The 19,614-nt window shown below is 39.2% G+C and overlaps 1 protein-coding gene across 1 annotated transcript in view; it reads left to right on the top strand.

Moving 5' to 3' along the window:
- DAPK1 (death associated protein kinase 1) overlaps positions 1-19,614 on the top strand; it is an 89,046-nt gene that overhangs the window by 46,690 nt on the left and 22,742 nt on the right. The window contains exons 3-15 of the mRNA XM_032205731.1: positions 3,715-3,853; positions 6,349-6,478; positions 6,752-6,800; positions 6,933-6,959; positions 7,383-7,535; positions 7,687-7,732; positions 9,326-9,415; positions 10,655-10,747; positions 13,865-13,984; positions 15,158-15,256; positions 16,101-16,199; positions 17,360-17,458; positions 19,053-19,250. Coding sequence (XP_032061622.1) covers positions 3,715-3,853; positions 6,349-6,478; positions 6,752-6,800; positions 6,933-6,959; positions 7,383-7,535; positions 7,687-7,732; positions 9,326-9,415; positions 10,655-10,747; positions 13,865-13,984; positions 15,158-15,256; positions 16,101-16,199; positions 17,360-17,458; positions 19,053-19,250 — 1,342 coding nt within the window. The remainder of the gene's footprint in view (positions 1-3,714; positions 3,854-6,348; positions 6,479-6,751; positions 6,801-6,932; positions 6,960-7,382; positions 7,536-7,686; positions 7,733-9,325; positions 9,416-10,654; positions 10,748-13,864; positions 13,985-15,157; positions 15,257-16,100; positions 16,200-17,359; positions 17,459-19,052; positions 19,251-19,614) is intronic.

Raw genomic sequence — 19,614 nt, forward strand, 5'->3', positions numbered from 1 at the left:
CTTTTTCCGTTTTTCAGTAATACGTAACAAACACAACTGTGTCTCAAAAATGACTGAACTCTGAGTGTTAAATTAAATCTTGTCTTTCAGAGATGAAAGAAATTTGTTATGAGTGCTAGTGTTTGTGTGGATGACTAGCAAGTTTCGCAGACACCAAGTATCTTTGAAATGCCAACAGAAATAAATGCAAGAGGTAACAGCCTTAGAACGGATACATACCTGTGTGGCACTTGAACAGCCTGCTTCAGACTCTCAAGTGGGAAGCACGATCTTGCAAGTAAACACTGCTGAAAATGCATGATTTGAGTATGTGTGCAGCAGCTGTGATAGCTGCTTAAGCAGCCACTTACACTGTTTCACAAGGAGGCTGATCTACATGAACAGTATAGCAAATAACAGCGTGCTTGTTGCACTCTTTTCAGCCTTGTTTTCTTCCACATCCGAGGGTTTGGCTCTGCCAGCTTACTGCATGACAGTCACTCCTGCGCCCAGCCAGCGTGTGTTAAGGTGCTGTTTTGCTGTGGCTACTGACATAGCTGCTCACCAGCTTGAAAAGTAGCCCCTGAGAGTCTGCCTTCACTGCGTGACATGAGTGTATTCCAGCTAACATCCTTAGGGCAGGTGCAGCAGGCACCTACTTAAATGAGTTTTGTGTGATGTTTAGGTCCTTTGGCTCAATAACTGGAAATGAAGAGAAATGCCAGCCCTGTGTCAACATCCAGGCCTCTGTTTGTCATCAGGAAGCACAGTGGAAAGAGCCTTTGAGAAAAGAGAGAAGCAAAGAACGAGGGAATATGCCTGCATAGCCATTTGTAATATCTTTCTGACCAGCCTGTGTAAGATAATGAACTGTATTTAATCTGCAGGAATTCCATTTTCATGTTTCTTAAACAAAAAAGATTATTAAAATGACCTCTCTCCCTTCCAGTCTGTAATTCTTGCATTTAATGACATTTGGTTTTAATAATTACTTTCATGAAGAAAATATTACAACACCATAAACAATACCCAAAACAATACTCTTATTATCTTCTAGGCAGCTCAGTGAAGGCTCCAAGAACTCATTAAAATGCACTTTTTATGCAATTTGCATTACAATAATGCAGATTAAGTCTGTTGAAAAGTAGACATGATAAAGCAAGTCAAATGTATTTCCGGAAACCTGCCCAGACTGTTTAGCTATTGTTATATGTTAATCCCATTATTTTTCATAAACAGATCTTTAAATTGTGAACAGATTGTTTTTTCCCTGCTGAAAGGCAGCATAAGGTAGGTTGTACTTTCTGATATTTTTTTTTTAATGCCAGTATCGTGCAAAATAGGGGGAGTAGTATGACCACCTTTGCAGTCTCTTAACACCTTCCTGTGTAATAGTGCTGTTTTGTAACCTGGAAAAACTAGTTGCCCATGTGGCCAGTCATCCCAGTAGGTGGCCTTAAGCTGAAAGGAGCTTTGTTTTTTCTAGAGAAGTTGTGGATCCTGTTTCCCATTCACTTAATTCTGTATCTGTTTTCCTGCCGACAATTATCATCACTCCTGCCAGACTGCTAAGTGAGCTGAGAAAAGGGTCATCTTCAGTTGATTTCTTTCTCTCTCGGATGCAAAAAGTATTGATGTGCTTATCATCACACAACCTTCCTCAGTTCTTTCCTCTCTTCTTTCTTCCTGCACAGCTAAACGGGTTGCAGGAAATAGTCTTAAGAGCAGTAGTGGCTTTTCCTTGTTAGCGAAGGTGTGGTAATGTTTGAGCACAACTTAATGCTGTTATAAATGAAGTCTCAACTCAGTCTGAATTCAGTAATATTTATAAAAGGAATATTTATAAAAGGTATAAAAGGCAAGTAAACAGCGCTGAGTGCGCGGGGAGTCTAAGCTCCACCAACATGCACTCACAAACATCAAACTTTCTAAATATACAGAACATTGCTTTACATACTAAATGCAAGTATGCCTATACAATCAGAAAAGGCAACAAACAATCCTGTAAGTTCCATTTTCCATTCCTTTTGAACAATATGTCTCGCTTTAAGTTGCCAAGCAACTCAGTCTTCAGGCCTTATATATCCGGTTCTTCCCAGATTGAAGAAAAGCACATCCATCTCCTTTTCAAGGCCAAGAGGCCTGGGTCAGAAGGCACGTCCCGGTCAGCAGGGGGCGTAACAGCAAAGGGCTGCGATGGCTGTAGCAGCAGAGGGGCCCATGGCGATGGCGTAGCAGTCGGATCAGTAAAGGAGCCCGCAGCTCCCTCACTGTCTGGCAAACCAGACGTTTCTGACTGTGGCCCCACACGGCCCTTTAAGGCCTCAGAGACTGCTCGCCAGGTGCTGAGCAATCCCACTGCAACCTTGTAGTTTTTAGTTGCAGAGTCCCACACCTTGACCTCAGTTTGGTCCCATGTGTCAGGCTCATAAACTGTCCGATTGTTAATGAGGAGAATAAGCTGTAAGGTTACCAGGACAGTCTTTGTTTCCAAGGACGAATGATTCCCCATAATGCGCAGCTGCTTTACCAGCCGGGGCAGTTGTGTGCACAGGTCCACTTCTCTCAGCTTGAGCTTCTCCCCAGCTCCGGTGCACCCATTTCCAGCGACTTTCTGTACGAGCTTCTCTGAGCATTTTGCTGAGTCTGGCCGAACCTATCCTCATGAGGCGATCAAAGTGCCTGTTCCCGTCCTGGTCTCCGTTCCTCTAGCCTGTTCCTCTTCACTACTTCTTTCTGCTTCTTTATTGATGACGTAACTTCATCACATCTTGTTGCCTTTATTTTTAATTGAGGGCAGGCTCCCCTCTTATACCCTTTACCCCACAGCAGTTCTTTTCAAAACAACTTTTCATTGGTCAAGCAACTTTGCAAATAACAGCAACAGCAAACACCCAGCAACTTCCATGCCTTAACGGCTGGAGAGCAAGCAACCCGAGACCGCATGGAGTCTCCTGAATCACCCTGCTTTGTTCCCTCTAAACTCTTTCACGTTTCTGATGGCCTCATCGTAAAGAGCCTAATGTTATCATCAACCATGGGGCTTGCCGACCCCCATGGCCACACTCCCACATCTCCCCCTTCATTATTAGTATCAACCATTTTCTCGACACGAATTACCACTCCATATATAACAATGTGCTTAATGTAATGCACTGTTTAAGACAAGACAGTATATTTTCAAAGAGTCAAACGGTTTGAGGACGTTTTGGTTTTGTTTTCTCTTTAAATGTAAAAAATAATTTAAGAAAAATGAGAGTAGGCTAGTTGCTAGTAACTATTTGAAAGTAAACTTTGAATTTATATCTTCCAATATGAAAACAAACAAAGCCTGTTATACTTCTGTATGAGCCAAGTCATATTTTATTTTCTGTTCAGTTATATTAGCGTGTTTTGAGTATATTTAACTTCAAATTCAGTTTAATTCTTTTAAATGTACATAGAGTACGTGGGTTTTACTTCATTTAAATTTAGATACAGATAACCATGTATATATGTATGTTTGCGTCAACTTTTCTGTGTTTGAAAATAGCCGGTTTTATTGTAGTCTTTCTTCTTTGTGGGGAGGAGGGGTAATTGCTGTTTCAAGTATTGAATTGTTTTCCACCTTCTGCTTTCATATTGACAACTTGTAAAGCTTCTGACTCTTTTCCAAGGTTGTCTGAGAATTGTTAAGGTAAATGGACCCCATAGGTTAAAACGTGCTTGTCAGTAATTCTGTTTCTGCTCTCCAAGTGTTGCAGGTGGAGAGCTCTTCGACTTCTTAGCTGAAAAAGAGTCTCTCACAGAGGAGGAAGCCACAGAATTTCTCAAACAAATACTTAACGGAGTTCAGTATCTACATTCTCTGCAAATTGCCCACTTTGATCTAAAGGTATGTTAAGCAGATAAGAATGCACACAACTGCAAGCAACATCCATTAAAGTCTTTTGTAACACGAGCCAGAAAACTGCCATCATGCACATCTTGGCTGTAGTTTTGTTTTGCTAACTTATGTAGACAGGGAAAAGCTCAGCCATTGAAAAGAAATTACTGAACCGTAAAAAGATCCCATCTGTTTTTAATATAAGGTTCTTCTTGGAAAATGGCAACTTCTGTAAAAATGAAACCATTCTGAGAAAGCAATTTTGAAATACAGATTATGATTATGATTTTGTGGAATGTGAATGGAATCCAGTTAAAACGTCCTGACCAGGATGCCTTTCATCAAATTTCTTCTCTTTGCTGTAACATACATTGTATGTTTATGTGAATGTTACATACAGGTACTAAATGAAAACAGTATAGGATAGAGTACAAAGATTCTTGTAGAGCAGATAGATTATTTTCTTCTGGATGGGTGGAAGGGCAGCTGATTGTAATTGTTAGTTTTTGTTTTTTTGTTTTTTGTTTTGGTTTGTTTTGGTTTGGTTTGTGTTTTTTTGGTGGTTGTTGTTGGGGTTTTTTTTGTTTGTTTTTTGTTTATTTTTTTAAGAAATACTGTCAGTTGCATCCTGTTGGTAGTGAAAAGAGATCTTTTATATCTAAACTCAGTTATTGCTTTTTTAATGTTTTGGTTTCAGTATGTTTTCCTATGTAAGATTTTTTGATAGGTAGCTGAATGTTTCCTGAGGTCTGCTGAAGTTAGCAGCTGTGTCTGTAATAGGAAAAGAAGGCATAATTATTATATTGCAATGCATTTCTGAAAGGGATTGCTGTATTCTGGTGGTGAAAAGGAAGGGGATTTTGTTCAATGTAGGCATATCTTTTCCAGTCTCATAACCCACAGCAATATATTTTTCATCTCTGTATAACAGTAAGAGAGTTATGAATCTACTAAGAATATTCCTTCAATGTCTTAAAACCTGATATTTAAAAATTTTGCCAATATGTTTGCAATGAAGCAAAACAACCTTTCACCTGATCCTAAGAATATGTGGATCAAGGAATGAGCAAGAGCAGTAAAAGTATGCGATCGATATCTAATAAGGAAAAGAGAAGGAAATTTGTTTTGCATGTGGTTTACCATCACATTCACCTGCATACCAGCCCCTGTGATTGAGGAAGAGAGGTAAAAGAAGGGTAATGAGAAAGAGCTGTTATTCATTGCTCCAGAAGTACTTTTTTACAGTGTGAGCAGTATGGATATAGCTCTGAATGGATAGAGCTCTGAAGAGCATGCCAGCTTACAGAATCATGGAATCATTTAGTTTGGAAAAAACCTTCAAGGGTCCAACCATCAACCTGACCTACCAATCCTCATCACTGAACCATGTCCCTTAGTGCCATGTCCACACATTGCTTTATTTAATTTGCTTCCAGGGAGGTGAATCCACGACTTCCCTGTGCAGCCTGTTCCAATGCCTGACCACTCTCTCCTTTAAGACATTCTTCCTCATATCCAAGCTAAACTTCCCTTGGCGCAACTTGAGACCGTTTCCTACCATCCTACTGCATGTCACCTGCTGTGATGGGGGAGAGAATTGGAAAGGTGAAAAAGCAAGAACTCATGGGTGGAGATAAAGACAGTTTACTGTCTTTATTAAAAGCTGAGTACACAAGCAAAGCCAGACAAGGAATCCATTTGCCGCTTCCCACTGGCAGGCAGGTGTTCAGCCACTTCCAGCAAAGCAGTGCTCAACGTGCATAATGGTTTCTCGGGAAGACAAGTGCCATCTGAACATGTTGCCCCCTCCCTCCTTCATTCCCACAGTTTTATTGTTCAGCTTGATGCCATGGGGTATTGAACATCCATCTGGTCAGCCTGGGCCAGGTGTTGTGGCTGTGTCCCCTCCCAGCTCCTTCTGCACCCCCAGCCTCCTCCCTGGCAGGGCAATATAAAAAGCTTGAAAAATCCCTGACTCAGTGCAAGCACTCCTCTTCAACAACTGAAGCATGGCTGTTTTATCAGCATTATTTTCACCAAAATCCAGAGCACACCACGGTATAAATCTCTACAAAGAATACTGTGTAGGAGATCTCTGTGAAAGAAATCTCTTCCAGGGGGTAATGTTAACGTTTTACAACTTTGCTTCCTCCAAGCTCCCAGCGCTACTGCAATGGACCTAGCACAGGAGTTGTGATCTTTACTGTAGACAGTGTGTTTCACTTGGGTCTGTACAAATGAAAACTGCAACTGTTGTATCCAAAAGAGGTAAAATCTTAGAAATCACACCAGTCTGTCATCAACACGGAATCCTGATTTACTGTAGTTAATTTTTAGGATATGTTAGATGTTGATAGGAGAAGGCAGGAATTTTCTGCTGATGACATATTTCAAGAGACTGAAAGCGGAAATGAGAAGTGCTCAGTGCTGAAAAGTGCTAGTATGTATCAGATGTGTTGTACCTATGTATAATCTTTTTTTCTCTCCTTTCCTCCTTGTTAAAGCCTGAAAACATAATGTTGTTGGACAGGAATGTACCGAAGCCTCGAATCAAGATTATTGACTTTGGTTTAGCACACAAAATTGACTTTGGAAATGAATTCAAGAATATCTTTGGAACGCCAGAGTTTGTTGGTGAGAAAATTGTTTCTTCAAACTATTCTTTCTCAAGCTATGAAACAGCAAATGTTGGCTTAGCTTGTTTTGGCCAAGTTACAGATTGTGTAATTTGTGTGTACTTCGTGACATTTAACTAAGGAATTGGTAGCATTCAGTCCTGACTTTGATTTTCATTAAAGGTATTTTTATCTATCAGCATCTTAGCTTATTATCTCTAACATATATAGTCTCAGAGTGAAATGGATCTGTTCATTGACTATATGCTGATCTACCTATTTTCTCCTTTAGCTCCTGAAATAGTAAATTATGAACCTCTTGGTCTTGAAGCTGATATGTGGTGAGTTACTGGATCTTATTTGAAATAAATCTCATTATTATTCTTATGTTCTAACCTTATTTTTTTCCTTTCTCTCTCCCTCCATCTGTTTCTCTCCCCCTCCCCCCCCCTTTTTTTTTCTTATCACTCCAGGAGCATTGGTGTAATAACTTACATTCTGTAAGTACCAAAGTCTATGGTTGGTTCTTAGAAATGCTAGTTTTTTATTTTGGGGTTATTGGTGGTGTCTGTACAACTCAAGCCATTTTGGTAGCACGGGATGTTTCAAGTTGAATGATCATAAAAGCAGTAGTATAGTTATTGATCAGAATGGCCATTAGTCAGCACTGAGATAGCATGGGAAGCTGCCATCAGATCTGTAGGTCTCATTCCACAGGGGGGCTTTATCTTAATCAATATTCTCTGAAATTGCAGAAAAGCTTTTTGCCCTGTTAGATCAAATCTTCTGAAAATACATTTGCAGTCCTAGATCAATTAAAAAAAAAAAAAAAACATGTTTACTTTCTGCTGTTTTTTGATCTGAGAGGGTTGAAACAGCAGTTTTTCAACATGTAATGTGAGGAATGTTCTGTGTTTCTGCAGTCTAAGTGGTGCATCACCGTTTCTTGGAGAAACCAAGCAGGAAACGTTAGCAAATGTGTCTGCTGTGAATTATGAGTTTGAAGAAGAATTCTTCAGTAATACCAGTGCCCTAGCTAAAGATTTTATACGAAGACTTCTAGTTAAGGATCCAAAGTGAGTCGTTCCTCTTGTGTATGTGCTGTTGCAGCCTGAAACAGCTCCAGTATTGCAAGTTAAATTGTATTTCACAATGTTAGTTTAATAAATATATAGCATTATATATTTTAAACTACCTGAAACACTTCTATCTTTTCTCCTATTAAAGGAAGAGAATGACTATTCAAGATAGTTTGCTGCATCCTTGGATCAAGGTTAGCACATGATTCACTCTCTGTTCTGTTTTTAATCATTCTTCATTTCATATTCCACTTTCACTTTTTAAGTTAACAAAGTCTTCAAAAGGAAAATTGGCATAATTGTTAAATATATCCTACTGCTTTGGAAGGCTGTCTGTGTGAAAACTAGTATGTGGACTTCATTAACATACACTCTATTTAAGTTCTCAATAGGCAAGCATGGCAGTCTATTATTAAGATAAAAATTATCCTCAATCAGAGAACCTAATGTTCAGAGAGCATTATACTGACAAAAATACATTCTCTGAATCCAGTCCATTTGTCATCTTCTAATCTCCTTATTTAGATTAGGTGTAAAAGGGACATCTTTCTTCTGTCCTTCCTCCCCCTTTAGTCTGAAGACAACAGTTGATGTGGGGCAGTGGTCCACTTTGAGTGTTCCCACTTTGGGTCAAGCTGTTGTGGTGTTTCTAGGCTGAGTGGGGAGAAAATGGGACCTATTGACCTTCTTGAAGTGTGCAGTAATACGTCACTTTATTTTTAAATTCCTATTCTGGTTGTGAATAGTAAATGTCTACAGTGGTAATGATTTGTCAAGTCTTGGGGATGCACTAAGACCCCTTCTCACTTTCCAAAGAACCAGAGGCAGAATTTCCATGCCACTGCCACTCCAGTTCATGGTTCAGCATCCTAGAGCAGATGCTTCTATAGCAATATGCCAAACTACAGATGTTACTGGAAGAAGTACTGATGCCTTCTGCTTTGCTGACTTTTTAATGGGTTAACCTTAAAGAGTACAGTTGTAAAGAAAATGGAGACATGCTGAAGTGATTTTTAAACCAGTAGAGTGAGCACTGTCTAAGTTTGTGGAAACCAGGGTTTCCAGTCCTGCAACAGGATCTGTTGTTTTGTACCACGTTATGTACCTTTTTAATCTTAATTTTCCAGATGTTCCCCTCCTGCCCCCTCCACTGTTCATAGCCTCTTTTCCATCTTCCCCTCCCTACTTTTACCTATATGTCTTGATAAAAATGACTTCAAGTTTCCTATCATGCAACGCTGTTAGGTATATCTTATGGGTTACTGGTGCATCATACTAGCCTATGAAAAAGTTCAAAGGGTGCAGCCTTAGAGTTTGCTTCACAGACAGGTGGGATATGATTTTTCTTTGGAACCAGCAGCGTCCAGCTGATGAAATTGAGACTGGAACAAAGTTAGGCTGTACTTAAAATCAGCCAGGAAATTTTCCTAGAAGACAAGATGTATCTTAGAAATTATATACAATTCCTCCATCACAGAGGGAGTTTAAGGATAAAGCTAAACATTCTACTGGTGTTGGCTTTTTGTTGTTGTTTAAAACAACAGCAACAAAAATTAGCATTGCTTGAAATGTTCTTATGTCTAGATTTTCTTTAGGGCATCTGCATGCCTTACAAGGCTGCGGATGTTAAAATATGCACTTACATTATAGAAATATCATCACAGTGTAATAATAAAGTAATTGTAAGTGGAAGCTGTCATTGAAAGACAATAGGAAGATGCTTTATGAAAGTTCTGGTTGTTGTAATTATGGGGTATTTCACAGCTTTATTTTACTTTTGCTCATAGCCGAAAGATACCCAGCAAGCACTTAGCAGAAAAGCATCTGCAGTGAATATGGAGAAATTCAAAAGGTTTGCAGCACGACGAAAATGGAAAGTAAGTCATTCAATAAATCTTCAGAGTATTGGTGACATACAAACACCGTAGTGCCTACCTGCTCCAATCAGTGCCTTTGAGATTGGAGAAGAAAGAACCCATTCCTATGTCATTTGGAATAAATTAGGTGCTTGAGCATGTTGATGTGGGAGAAGGCTTCTTTGTTAACGATCTGCACAGAAATGTTAGTGTGGAGTGTTTGTTTTATGCATCTAGTTGTGTTCTGTCATCATCTGTCTTGCTAATGTTTACAGAAAAAAGACACTCCTGTGCGTAGATGTATGTTACTGTGGCAGTAATTCCAGTAAATCAAGGATTGTTTAAGCAGCCCTCGCAGAATTAATTATTCCTACCAGGTATACCAACACCCAAATAAAGTTTTGGGTGTTGGTATAAAAAAGGGAAAACTGGTCTCTTTTGCAAAGGATTTTTGCTCTGACACTGCCAACATGCTTACAAGAAAGCATCATTTCATCTTTCCAGAAATGGGGCAAGATATTAGCTGAAAGTGCTCCTTCTTCAACACATACACTGGGGAGTTCACACTGATACTAAGTAAGGACAGGACTATTGTTTATCATGAGTAGAGTGAAACATGAGACAACAGAGGTCCTTATTATTAGAAAAGGAGTTGTATTGATTGCCAGAGAGGCCAGGAAATAGGATGATTGTGCTAAGCCATTGAGCAACAGCACAAAATATCCAGTTAATTATGTACTTTTTTTTTCTTTTGCTAGTTTTAGTGCCTCTGTTAGGTGAACAGAGTTTTATGAAATTGGAAAATTAATTTGCTTCTCTAGAATAAAATGGTAGGTCTAGGTGTATCTTAAAAAACATATTACAATAAAAAAGGAATGGTGTCAGCTATTTTGTGCTCATTTTAGGTTTTCTGTGTTTACGTGCTTTAAAATCCATTCATTTAAATATTTTCAGTGTAAATAAAAGGATATAATACTGTTTTGCTGTGAATTTGAACAGCTTTGTGAAATAGTAGCAATCCAAAAATATGTATTTTTGCTCACACACATGACTAGCCTATTTGTATTATAAATTCTAAATGAAGTTGAAGATTCAAATGCAACATAAAAAGTAGATGGGGGAGAGGTCAAAGTCAAACTCCTGTCTGTGATGCTAATATGACAGTCTTCCTTTAAAATCTCTGCAATAGCATTCTATCATAAGTATTCTGTTCTGATTTTTTTTTTTTAATGAAGATTTTCTCTTCTTATTTTTAAAAAGCAATCAGTGCGCTTAATATCCTTGTGCCAAAGATTATCAAGATCCTTCTTGTCCAGAAGTAATATGAGTGTCGCTAGGAGTGATGATACTCTGGTAAGTGAATATTTACATTATTAGAAAGTCTTAATACATCTGAAACAACATTTTCTGAAATTATTCTAACAAGAATATTGGACAATTGTAAATGTGAAGGATTAATTAAACTCGTATGTTGGAAAATGGAGATTTTAAGGCTACAAAGGTCAGTTATCTGTATAACACGTTCTGCATAACAAAAGCCTTGAAATTTCATTTATTAACTACCATATTGAAGCTGATAGCTAGAGCCTGAAATTGGCTTATCTTGTTTTTTACGTTTTGTTCAGGAGGAATTTTAGTACTGTAGTAATTAGAATGTGAAAAGGTTGCATCTGATTTTTTCATGGCACTGTGCAGCATTAAACAGTACTGCATTTCTTTTAACAGAGTATTCAGAATTATTGAGTCCCCGTAGATGCAATGAATGCTAGCCAGCAGTATCAGAGTAAGCAGTTATTTAAGAATGAAATTCTAGAGTTGGCCAGTATTCAGTCTCTGGGGTTGTATATGTCTACTGGATTTAAGTAGTCAGGAGCAATTGTTGTATGCTTTGAAATTACAAATGCTTGTAAATCCAAAAGCATTCTTATTTAGCTTACTCTCCAGATTTCAATACATGCTTCACAAATTCCCTGTGATCAGCGATGTATGTATGTTAACATGTTTAGAGCTGGGTAACTTCATCTGTTCTCTGCATTATGAGGATCAAACTTCAGAAATGCTGCAACGCATTTTTTATTCCTGTTATCTTTTCTGTGTCCCTCCTGTGTAATCCCACACTTCTTTCTATTTTACTCCTCCTGTCTTTCTGCTTCTACATTCTATCCTCTTCCCCTACTTTCCCTGCCTCCCCCATTCTAGCTTGTCAGCTGTCACTATGCCTTTTAACACTACATCATCATTTCACACCTGTAGCAGAAGGAATTGTAGTGTAACGTTAGTGTTCTAAAAATCAGAAACCTCAGGAGAGAGAAGATTAGTGGTTCAAATATTGGGCTCAGTGAATTTCATTTCTCTGACATTTTAGTGCATGGATGAAAAATAGTTATGTCTGCAAAGGAATCCAGGCTCATTATTTATGTTCCAGATTCTTACCCGGTCCATTTGAATAGACGAAAACTAGGTCAAAAGTACATCTCCTGCAGCATATCCCTGGATAGCAGAAAGCTTGATTCTGCATTTTCTTATTTGTGTACCTCTTTTTTTTTTTTTAATGTTTCTATCACATAGAACCATTTATGTTGGAAAAGACCTTTAAGATCATAACAGCCACCTAACACTACAAGTTCACCAATAAACTATGTCCCTAAGCACTACATCCACACATCTCTTAAATACCTCCAGGGATCGTGACTCCACCCCTTCCCTGGGCAGCTTGCTCCAATGCCTCACCACCTCTTCTGTGAAGAAATTCTTCCCAATATGCAATCTAAACCTCCCCTGGTGTAACTTCAGTCTGTTGCCTTGCGTCCTATCACTTGTCACCTGAGAAAAGAGACCACCACCCTCTTCACTGTAGCCGCCTTTCAGGTGGTTACAGACAGCAGTAAGGTTCCCCCTCAGCCTCCTCCAGACTGAACAGCCCTGGTTTCCTCAGCTGCTCCTCACAGGACTTGTGTTCCAGGCCCTTCAGCAGCTTCGTAGCCCTTCTCCGGACACACTCCAGGGCCTTGATGCTCTTCTTGTACTGAGGGGCCCAAAGCTGAACACAGCACTCAAGGTGCGGCCTCACCAGAGCAGAGTACAGGGGGATGGTCACCTCCCTGGTCCTGCTGGCTGCACTATTCCTGATGCAAGCCAGGGTGCTGTTGGCCTTCTTGGCCAGCTGGGCATGCTGCTGGCTCATGTTCAGCTGGCTGTCAGCCAGCACCCCAAGGTCCTTTTGTGCTAGGCAGCTTCCCAGCCACTCTTCCCCAAGCCTGTAGCATTGCATGGGGTTGTTGTGACCCAAGTGCAAGACCTGACACTTAGCCTTGCTGAATGTCATGCAGTTGGCCTTGGCACATCAATCCAGCCTATCCTGATCACTCTGATGGGCCTTCCTACACCCAAGGAGAACAGCACTCCCACCCAACTTAGAGACATACACAAACTTACTCAGTCCCCTCATCAGTATCATTGATAAAGATATTAAAACAAAAGATATTAAAGATATTAAACAAAACTGGCACCAGTATTGAGCTCTAGGGAACACCACTTGTGACTGGCCACCAAAAGGATTTAAATCCATTCACAAAGACCATTTGGGCCCAGACATGCAGCCATTTTTTTAGCTAGTGTACATCTGTACAAGCCAAGAGCAGCCAGTTTCTCCAGGATAAGGCTATGGAAAAATGTATCGAATGCCTTGCTGAAGTACAAGTGAACAAAATTTACAGCCTTTTCATCTACCATGTGGGTCATCTTGTCATAGGAGATCAGGGTAGTCAAGCATGGGTTCATAAACCCATGCTTACTGGGTCTGGTCACCTTGATTGTCCTGTATGTGTCGTGTGATGACATTCATGATGATCTGCTCCATCACCTTCCCTGGCACCCAGGTCAGACTGACAGGCCTGTAATTCCCTAGATCTTCCTTTCTGCCCTTCTTGTAGCTAGGCATCACATTCACCAGCCCCCAATCAACTGGTACCCTCCTGGTTGTCCAGGACTAGCTGGTAAATTATTGTAAGTGCCTTGGTGGGCACTTCTGCCAGCTCCTTCAGCACCCTTGGGCGGATCCCATCCGGCACCACAGGGCTGTGTGTTCAAGTGTTGTTGTAGGTTTTTAACCGTTCCCCTTTGGAGACATGCTTGTGATTGGTGTTGCTTAATGCGAGTGTTGCATCTCGTGAAAGTCCAAGGAGGAAGAAAAAAGTACATCTAGTAAAAGAAACCCTGCTTTGAATCTCAGCGGATACTGGGTCTATTGATGAAATACTGTGTTAGAAGAGGTATGGGGGGTTTTGGTGTGGGTTTTCAAGCAGCGTGTGTGTGCCTTTCAGCTAGACGCTTTATGAAGGATTGCAACTTGCAGCTGAAGACTTTTAAAATTTTACTTTTTAAAATTTTTCAGTGTCTTGGCAACTGTAGAGATGGAGAGGGGTTGTTTTTCTTGAAGCTAAGTTTTTCTTCTTTCTCTTTAATTACAAGGATGAGGAAGATTCTTTTGTGATGAAAGCTATTATTCATGCCATCAATGATGACAATGTTCCTGGATTACAGCACCTTCTGGGATCGCTGACAAATTATGATGTCAATCAACCAAACAAGGTAGAGTGTGGGTCTGTGCTGAGGTGGGTGGGGGACTAGCTCTCACCCTGTTGAATAGAGTAATGTGGCTGTAATAGAAGTGTAACACCTGAAATAAAAAAGAAATGTCAAGTGGATGTTAAATTACTCTGCCTTTCTTTAGGGGAAATTTTAATATGTTCTGCTTACAGTCTTCTCAAACTACCTCAAAAAAGGAGCACAAAATGTGTTTTTGAAATTCTAAGCCCTTGAAAAAGTATTAATCTAATCTACTGAAAAGAGCTCTGGTATTTTAAATATCAGCCTTTGCTTTTGTTTGCAATTGTTTCTTACAGCAGGTGAAGATGGGTGAACATCTATGAAGAAACAGACTGACAAAACTTAATTTGCGAAGCGCTGTTAGGAGCAAAGGTCCAATACAGCAGAAGTTAGATACGTGAACATAGCATTAGATTGTGCCATTCATTTTTAGAAACATAATGACTTGCCTACAGAAGTATTTCATTATCCTGCTATACTAATGGAAGTACTAATGGAACTGACACCAGGGTTCTGTTGCTGGTTCTGTTGTTTAACTGTTAAATCTTCTCTCGTTTTTACTTTTTTGAATGATTATACCGATATTCATTATAAAATGCTTTAAGAAGTATTCATGAAGAGTACTGTAAAAGTGAAACATTTACTATTTTCCTGTGAAGAGGTCCCAAACCTTTCAAATAAGAGTTATATTTTTTGTTTTAATGCTGCAGCCCATTTAACTTTCTAATATGTTGCTGATGGGTTGTGTTTTTGAGGTATGGTGGCCAAAACTTAGATATTCTTCCTGTACTCTTTTCTACTTTCTCTTTCAAGCTATTTAAAATGTAATTAGAAAGAAATTGCAAAGGGGAATGTTCTTGCCAAATTTAGCTAACTGAGAGCTTAATGTTAGTATCTCTGCTTTGCAAAGGATGCTTTTAGTATGCGGTGTATCATTTAGTAAATGTGGCTTCACCCCCAAAATGTGGAAAATTGGTATGTGATAAATTTATTTGGACAAAGGGATTAATTATTTACTATACAGTATTCCCTGAGGACTTCTTTGAAACTGGAGATCCAGAGATATGCCATTCACTGCCTTTTTTTGATTCCATTTGCTTTTCTTAATGCTTCAAAAATTAAAAAACATTGTTCTTGCTTGTATTTCATTGTTAGCATGGAACACCTCCGCTACTCATTGCTGCTGGCTGTGGAAACATTCAGATGCTTCAGTTGCTTCTAAAACGTGGATCCCGTATTGATGTCCAAGATAAGGTAAGTGTTCTGCTTTGTTACCGTTCTGTATAAGTTTTTGTTTTCCAGTAGAGTTAAAGTAGAGCAAGCAGTTGGGACTAGTTTTTATTGGAAATAAAAATTTGGGTTGTAGAGCCTGTTCTGTAAGTTATTCACAAGTCTCTGTAGCAAAAAGATAAAAGCAAATCTTCAATAACTTCAGTTGTTTCTAGTGCATATTCTCTGATTTTGATCACTTTATTAGCCACTGTAATTTGAATAATCTTAATTAATCTCTAATCTTAACATGTAGTTCTTGCATATGAAATTGACTCAATTACTTCAAATTAGTGACTGCCCTAAAACAAACTGGTGAACTTGTTTAGTATGGAATGATAAGAGCACATTTTAGTGATGGGGAATGGCACAACTGAAATTCGTATGTGACAGGGGCGTACACTTTCCAACAAGTGCTCTTTAAAAACGTCTTTTAATGATCTATAGCTCATTTAAAATGAACTTGGAACACTCTCTGCTTCTCAACCAAACTGATGGTAAAGTAAACAGCACAAAGGTATTTATCCTATGACTTCCTCAAAATCTCCCTTACAAGGATGAAAAGGATTTTCCTTGCATAGAGTTAGTTATCCTGCTAATTATCCTTGTGGGGGTGGGAGGAGCGGTGATGTTGGTATGTGCAGTTGTTGAACCAACTTGAAGGAAAAAAAAACTGAATATGTTACGTTTGATTAGTTCATATTTACTGTTATGAATCTGAGCTGTTCAATGTATTTGTGCACATGTATATGTGTGCGTATCTCAATGAAGGTCTAGAATTAGGATTCTAAATTGATCACTGATATCTATAATGAATCATTTTGGACAGGCTGGATCTAATGCAATCTATTGGGCTTCTCGACATGGTCATGTAGAAACACTGAAATTTCTCAGTGAGAATAAATGTCCTTTGGATGTCAAGGATAAGGTAAGAACAAAATTATTTTCGTCTTCTATGCAGAGAGCCTTTTTTTTAATAGCTTTATCTTAGCAGGGGGAGAGGTCTTTCAATCGGAATGATTTTCAGACGTGCCACAATCTTAAGAATGTGACTGGATTATTTAGTTGGGTTTTATAAGCTGACATGTAAGGCTGTGATAACACAGCTTTTAAGTAGCTGGAAGTACTGATCATTCTTCTGACGGATGTTAACCAAACATGAATATAAATGTGGTGAGTACATGGTGGGTAGGTGGGGAAGTACAAACCTAAATTAATTTTCATATGAACACTTGGTTTCATATTGGATCTCAGGGTAAGATCGTGATTCTGTTTTTCATTCCTCTTGATTGAAAATCACTTTTGTCTGACAAGTAAATTTGGCTGTTATTAAGTTGAGTATAATGAAGCTTAATAATTTATAGCTGATGAGCAGTTACCTTGTCTCTGGCAGTATTACTTGAGCAACATAGGCCCTAAAAGATAGTTGCTGTTAAAATCTTATACCATATCAATGTTTTTGTTAGCCAAAGCTCCAGTATAGAAGCAGCTACACTTGTGAAATGTAGTTGGCTTACTTTGTTCATAGAACTAGCGCAAGGCAAGGCATATTAGCAGTGTTAGTGCTCCACTCCTGATAGGACTACTAGAAGATAGGCTACTCTCGCAACATAAATACTGTTTCCTTTTAATATAATTGCAGCAAAAGTTTGCAAATAATTACATGTAATGACCAAAATATGCCAGAATGCACCAAAGTGTTAGGCCCATCCTTACACATATGTGTACAGAGTTGGATGGTAGTCTGAACAGAAATTGCATGCATGTTCCAGTGCCAATTGTGCATGCATCTGCCTACTCATATTGCTCAGAATTCCCATTATGGCTGCAATCTTGAGTAAATTAAGTAGGAAAATGAGTTCTGGAAGAGGAAGGCCTTTGAAGAAATACCTTGTCAGATGGTGTCATAACTGTCAGATACAACTACAGTTTGTGAGCTGGAGGTCTCTGCTGACTTTCAGCTGTGGCATTAGGGTACAGGAAGAGTGGAGTAGCCGATGCAGCATACAGGCATTCAGGCTGTACATGGTGGTTTATCTCTGGGGGCAACATAGGAAATTACACTGGTATGTTCTTTTCTAATTGCAGTCTGGGGAGACAGCTCTTCATGTTGCAGCTCGATATGGGCACGTGGATGTTGTTCAGTTTCTCTGTAGTATTGGGTCCAATCCAAACTTTCAAGACAAGGTGAGTCATAGGCACTTTCTGTTTTACTTACACAAACACAGCTTTACTATGAGTGGTGAAAACTCTTAGTCTTGTCTTGGCATGTTTGAATTTGGAAAAAAAAAAAAAAAGGGGAGGGAGGGGAGAAGAATTATGGAGGTTTTGATACCTCTTAATAAATGAAGACTATTCAAAAACAGAGTGCATGAACCAACCACTGCTGTATTCCTAAAACAGATTTTCTTGAAATCTCAAAGATGGAGAAATCCCACATAATGAAGGTGTGGGTGGGACTGTGTGCCCTGTGAGTTCAGCTAACACTTTTTGTTAGTTGTTGCCTTGATTTCGGATTCTTTTTACAGGGCATGAGAGATTTTGGAAGTGACAAGTGGCCAATATTGAAAATGAGAGGAGCGCTCAGGAGGGCTCCTTTAAATAACGTATGGGTTTTTTTTGTGTTGTTTTTCTTCCTGTGAGCTCTGAACTAGAAACTCTTGTGAGAAAACAAGAGAGAAAGGGCTTCATAGAGGGGAAAAACAAACAAACAAACCATGCATTTGACCCAAATTTCATTGATAGTCTACTGTAGGGGGGAATTCCATGAGCCTTCCAAAGTCCTGCATCCTCTAGGACTACCTTTTTATTGTTGAAGCAGCAGCAAGCCAAAGAACCACAGGATATGCGGTTCAACTTTTTCCTTGGATTTTTACAGAAATCTTGCATACAGTCCAAATCCTCCAATATTATATGCACTATCTGTCTCTTCATTGTTATTTGCCAAGTACTGAAAGGATATCCCATTTCTTAGATTTTGATAGAATTACTTTTTCTGCTTTTTAAGCCTCCTTGCTTTGTACTGGGCTACAAAATCAATACTTTCAGTAGTTTCTTAATGGTGTTCCATGTACCTGTCATGAAGTACAGAGCTTTGGAGATGAAAGTTTTGAAGCTTCCTGGTTCAAACAAAAAAGTAAATTAGACGCAGTCACAGCTGAACTCAAACAGCTCAAAATGCATACAGTTTCAAAAGCTTGTTGTGATGTGCATTTAGAAAAGTCAGGTTTCTAAGTACCCAAGTCACTGCCTACACTCCTAAATCATTTAGATGTGCTTTGAAGACAGTAAGCAGAGTGATCTGCCTCAAGCTGCAAGTCTAGTGGGATTTTGTGTCTCCTTGGCGAGTGATCTGTTTTAAACACCGGTTTAGTCCCTTAGCACACAGGATGTAGAGTTGCTTATGAATGAGGATCTATTTTCAAGTAGGAGAGCCAAGATAGTTAGCCTTAGCAGCAAGGAAATATCTAGACTAATATTTCAGACGTTCAGGATGTTGTCAATAGATAGCCTTACGGTGAGAAATACAGGCTCCCAGAATCCAGGTAATGATGAAAATCTACTGCGTCATTGTAATCACTTAAGAGTGTCAGCAGGAATTATTCTTGCTTTGAGAATGTCAGCATTTGAATTTACCACATCTTTCTACAGGGCTTATTTGATAGACTGACTTTTTTCTTACCTGTCATCTTCCTGTCTCTCTAAGTTAAGGTGGGGAATTGCTTTTCCTAGCATTTGTTTCAGCTCTATTTTTTTATATGTTTTTTTCCCATGTTGCTAGGAAGAAGAAACCCCATTGCATTGTGCTGCCTGGCATGGCTACCACTCTGTTGCCAAAGCACTTTGTGAAGCCGGTTGTAATGTAAACATTAAAAACAAGGAAGGAGAGACTCCACTCCTGACAGCATCTGCTAGGGGATACCATGATATTGTGGAATGCTTGGCAGAACATGGAGCTGACCTTGATGCAACGGACAAGGTTAGTTAGGGATGAATGAGCTGCCTCCAGAGCTCACAGGTGCCACAGAGCTGTACCTGAGAATTGCTTCACGTGAATGTTGCAATCCAGCATTGTTTTTATGACGTGAGTTTTCTAAGTAATTCATACAGAGAATATGGATGACTGCAATAGTCTGGAAAGCTGCCAGCTGATTATTTTTCCATCATTGTTTTTTTCCGATTCATTATCACCTTATCAATTACCACCTTATGAATAGCATTCACTATGGAAAAAGGAAGGAACATTGGGTTCTGTAATTGGCAGCAAGCTACTAAGCGAAAAAAGGATTAAATTGTGGTTTGCCTTTGATTCCTATGGGTCAGCTGATTCACATCCATTTCCA

This window comes from Aythya fuligula, chromosome Z, assembly GCF_009819795.1.
Source record: "Aythya fuligula isolate bAytFul2 chromosome Z, bAytFul2.pri, whole genome shotgun sequence".
NCBI classification, from domain to species: Eukaryota; Metazoa; Chordata; class Aves; order Anseriformes; family Anatidae; genus Aythya; species Aythya fuligula.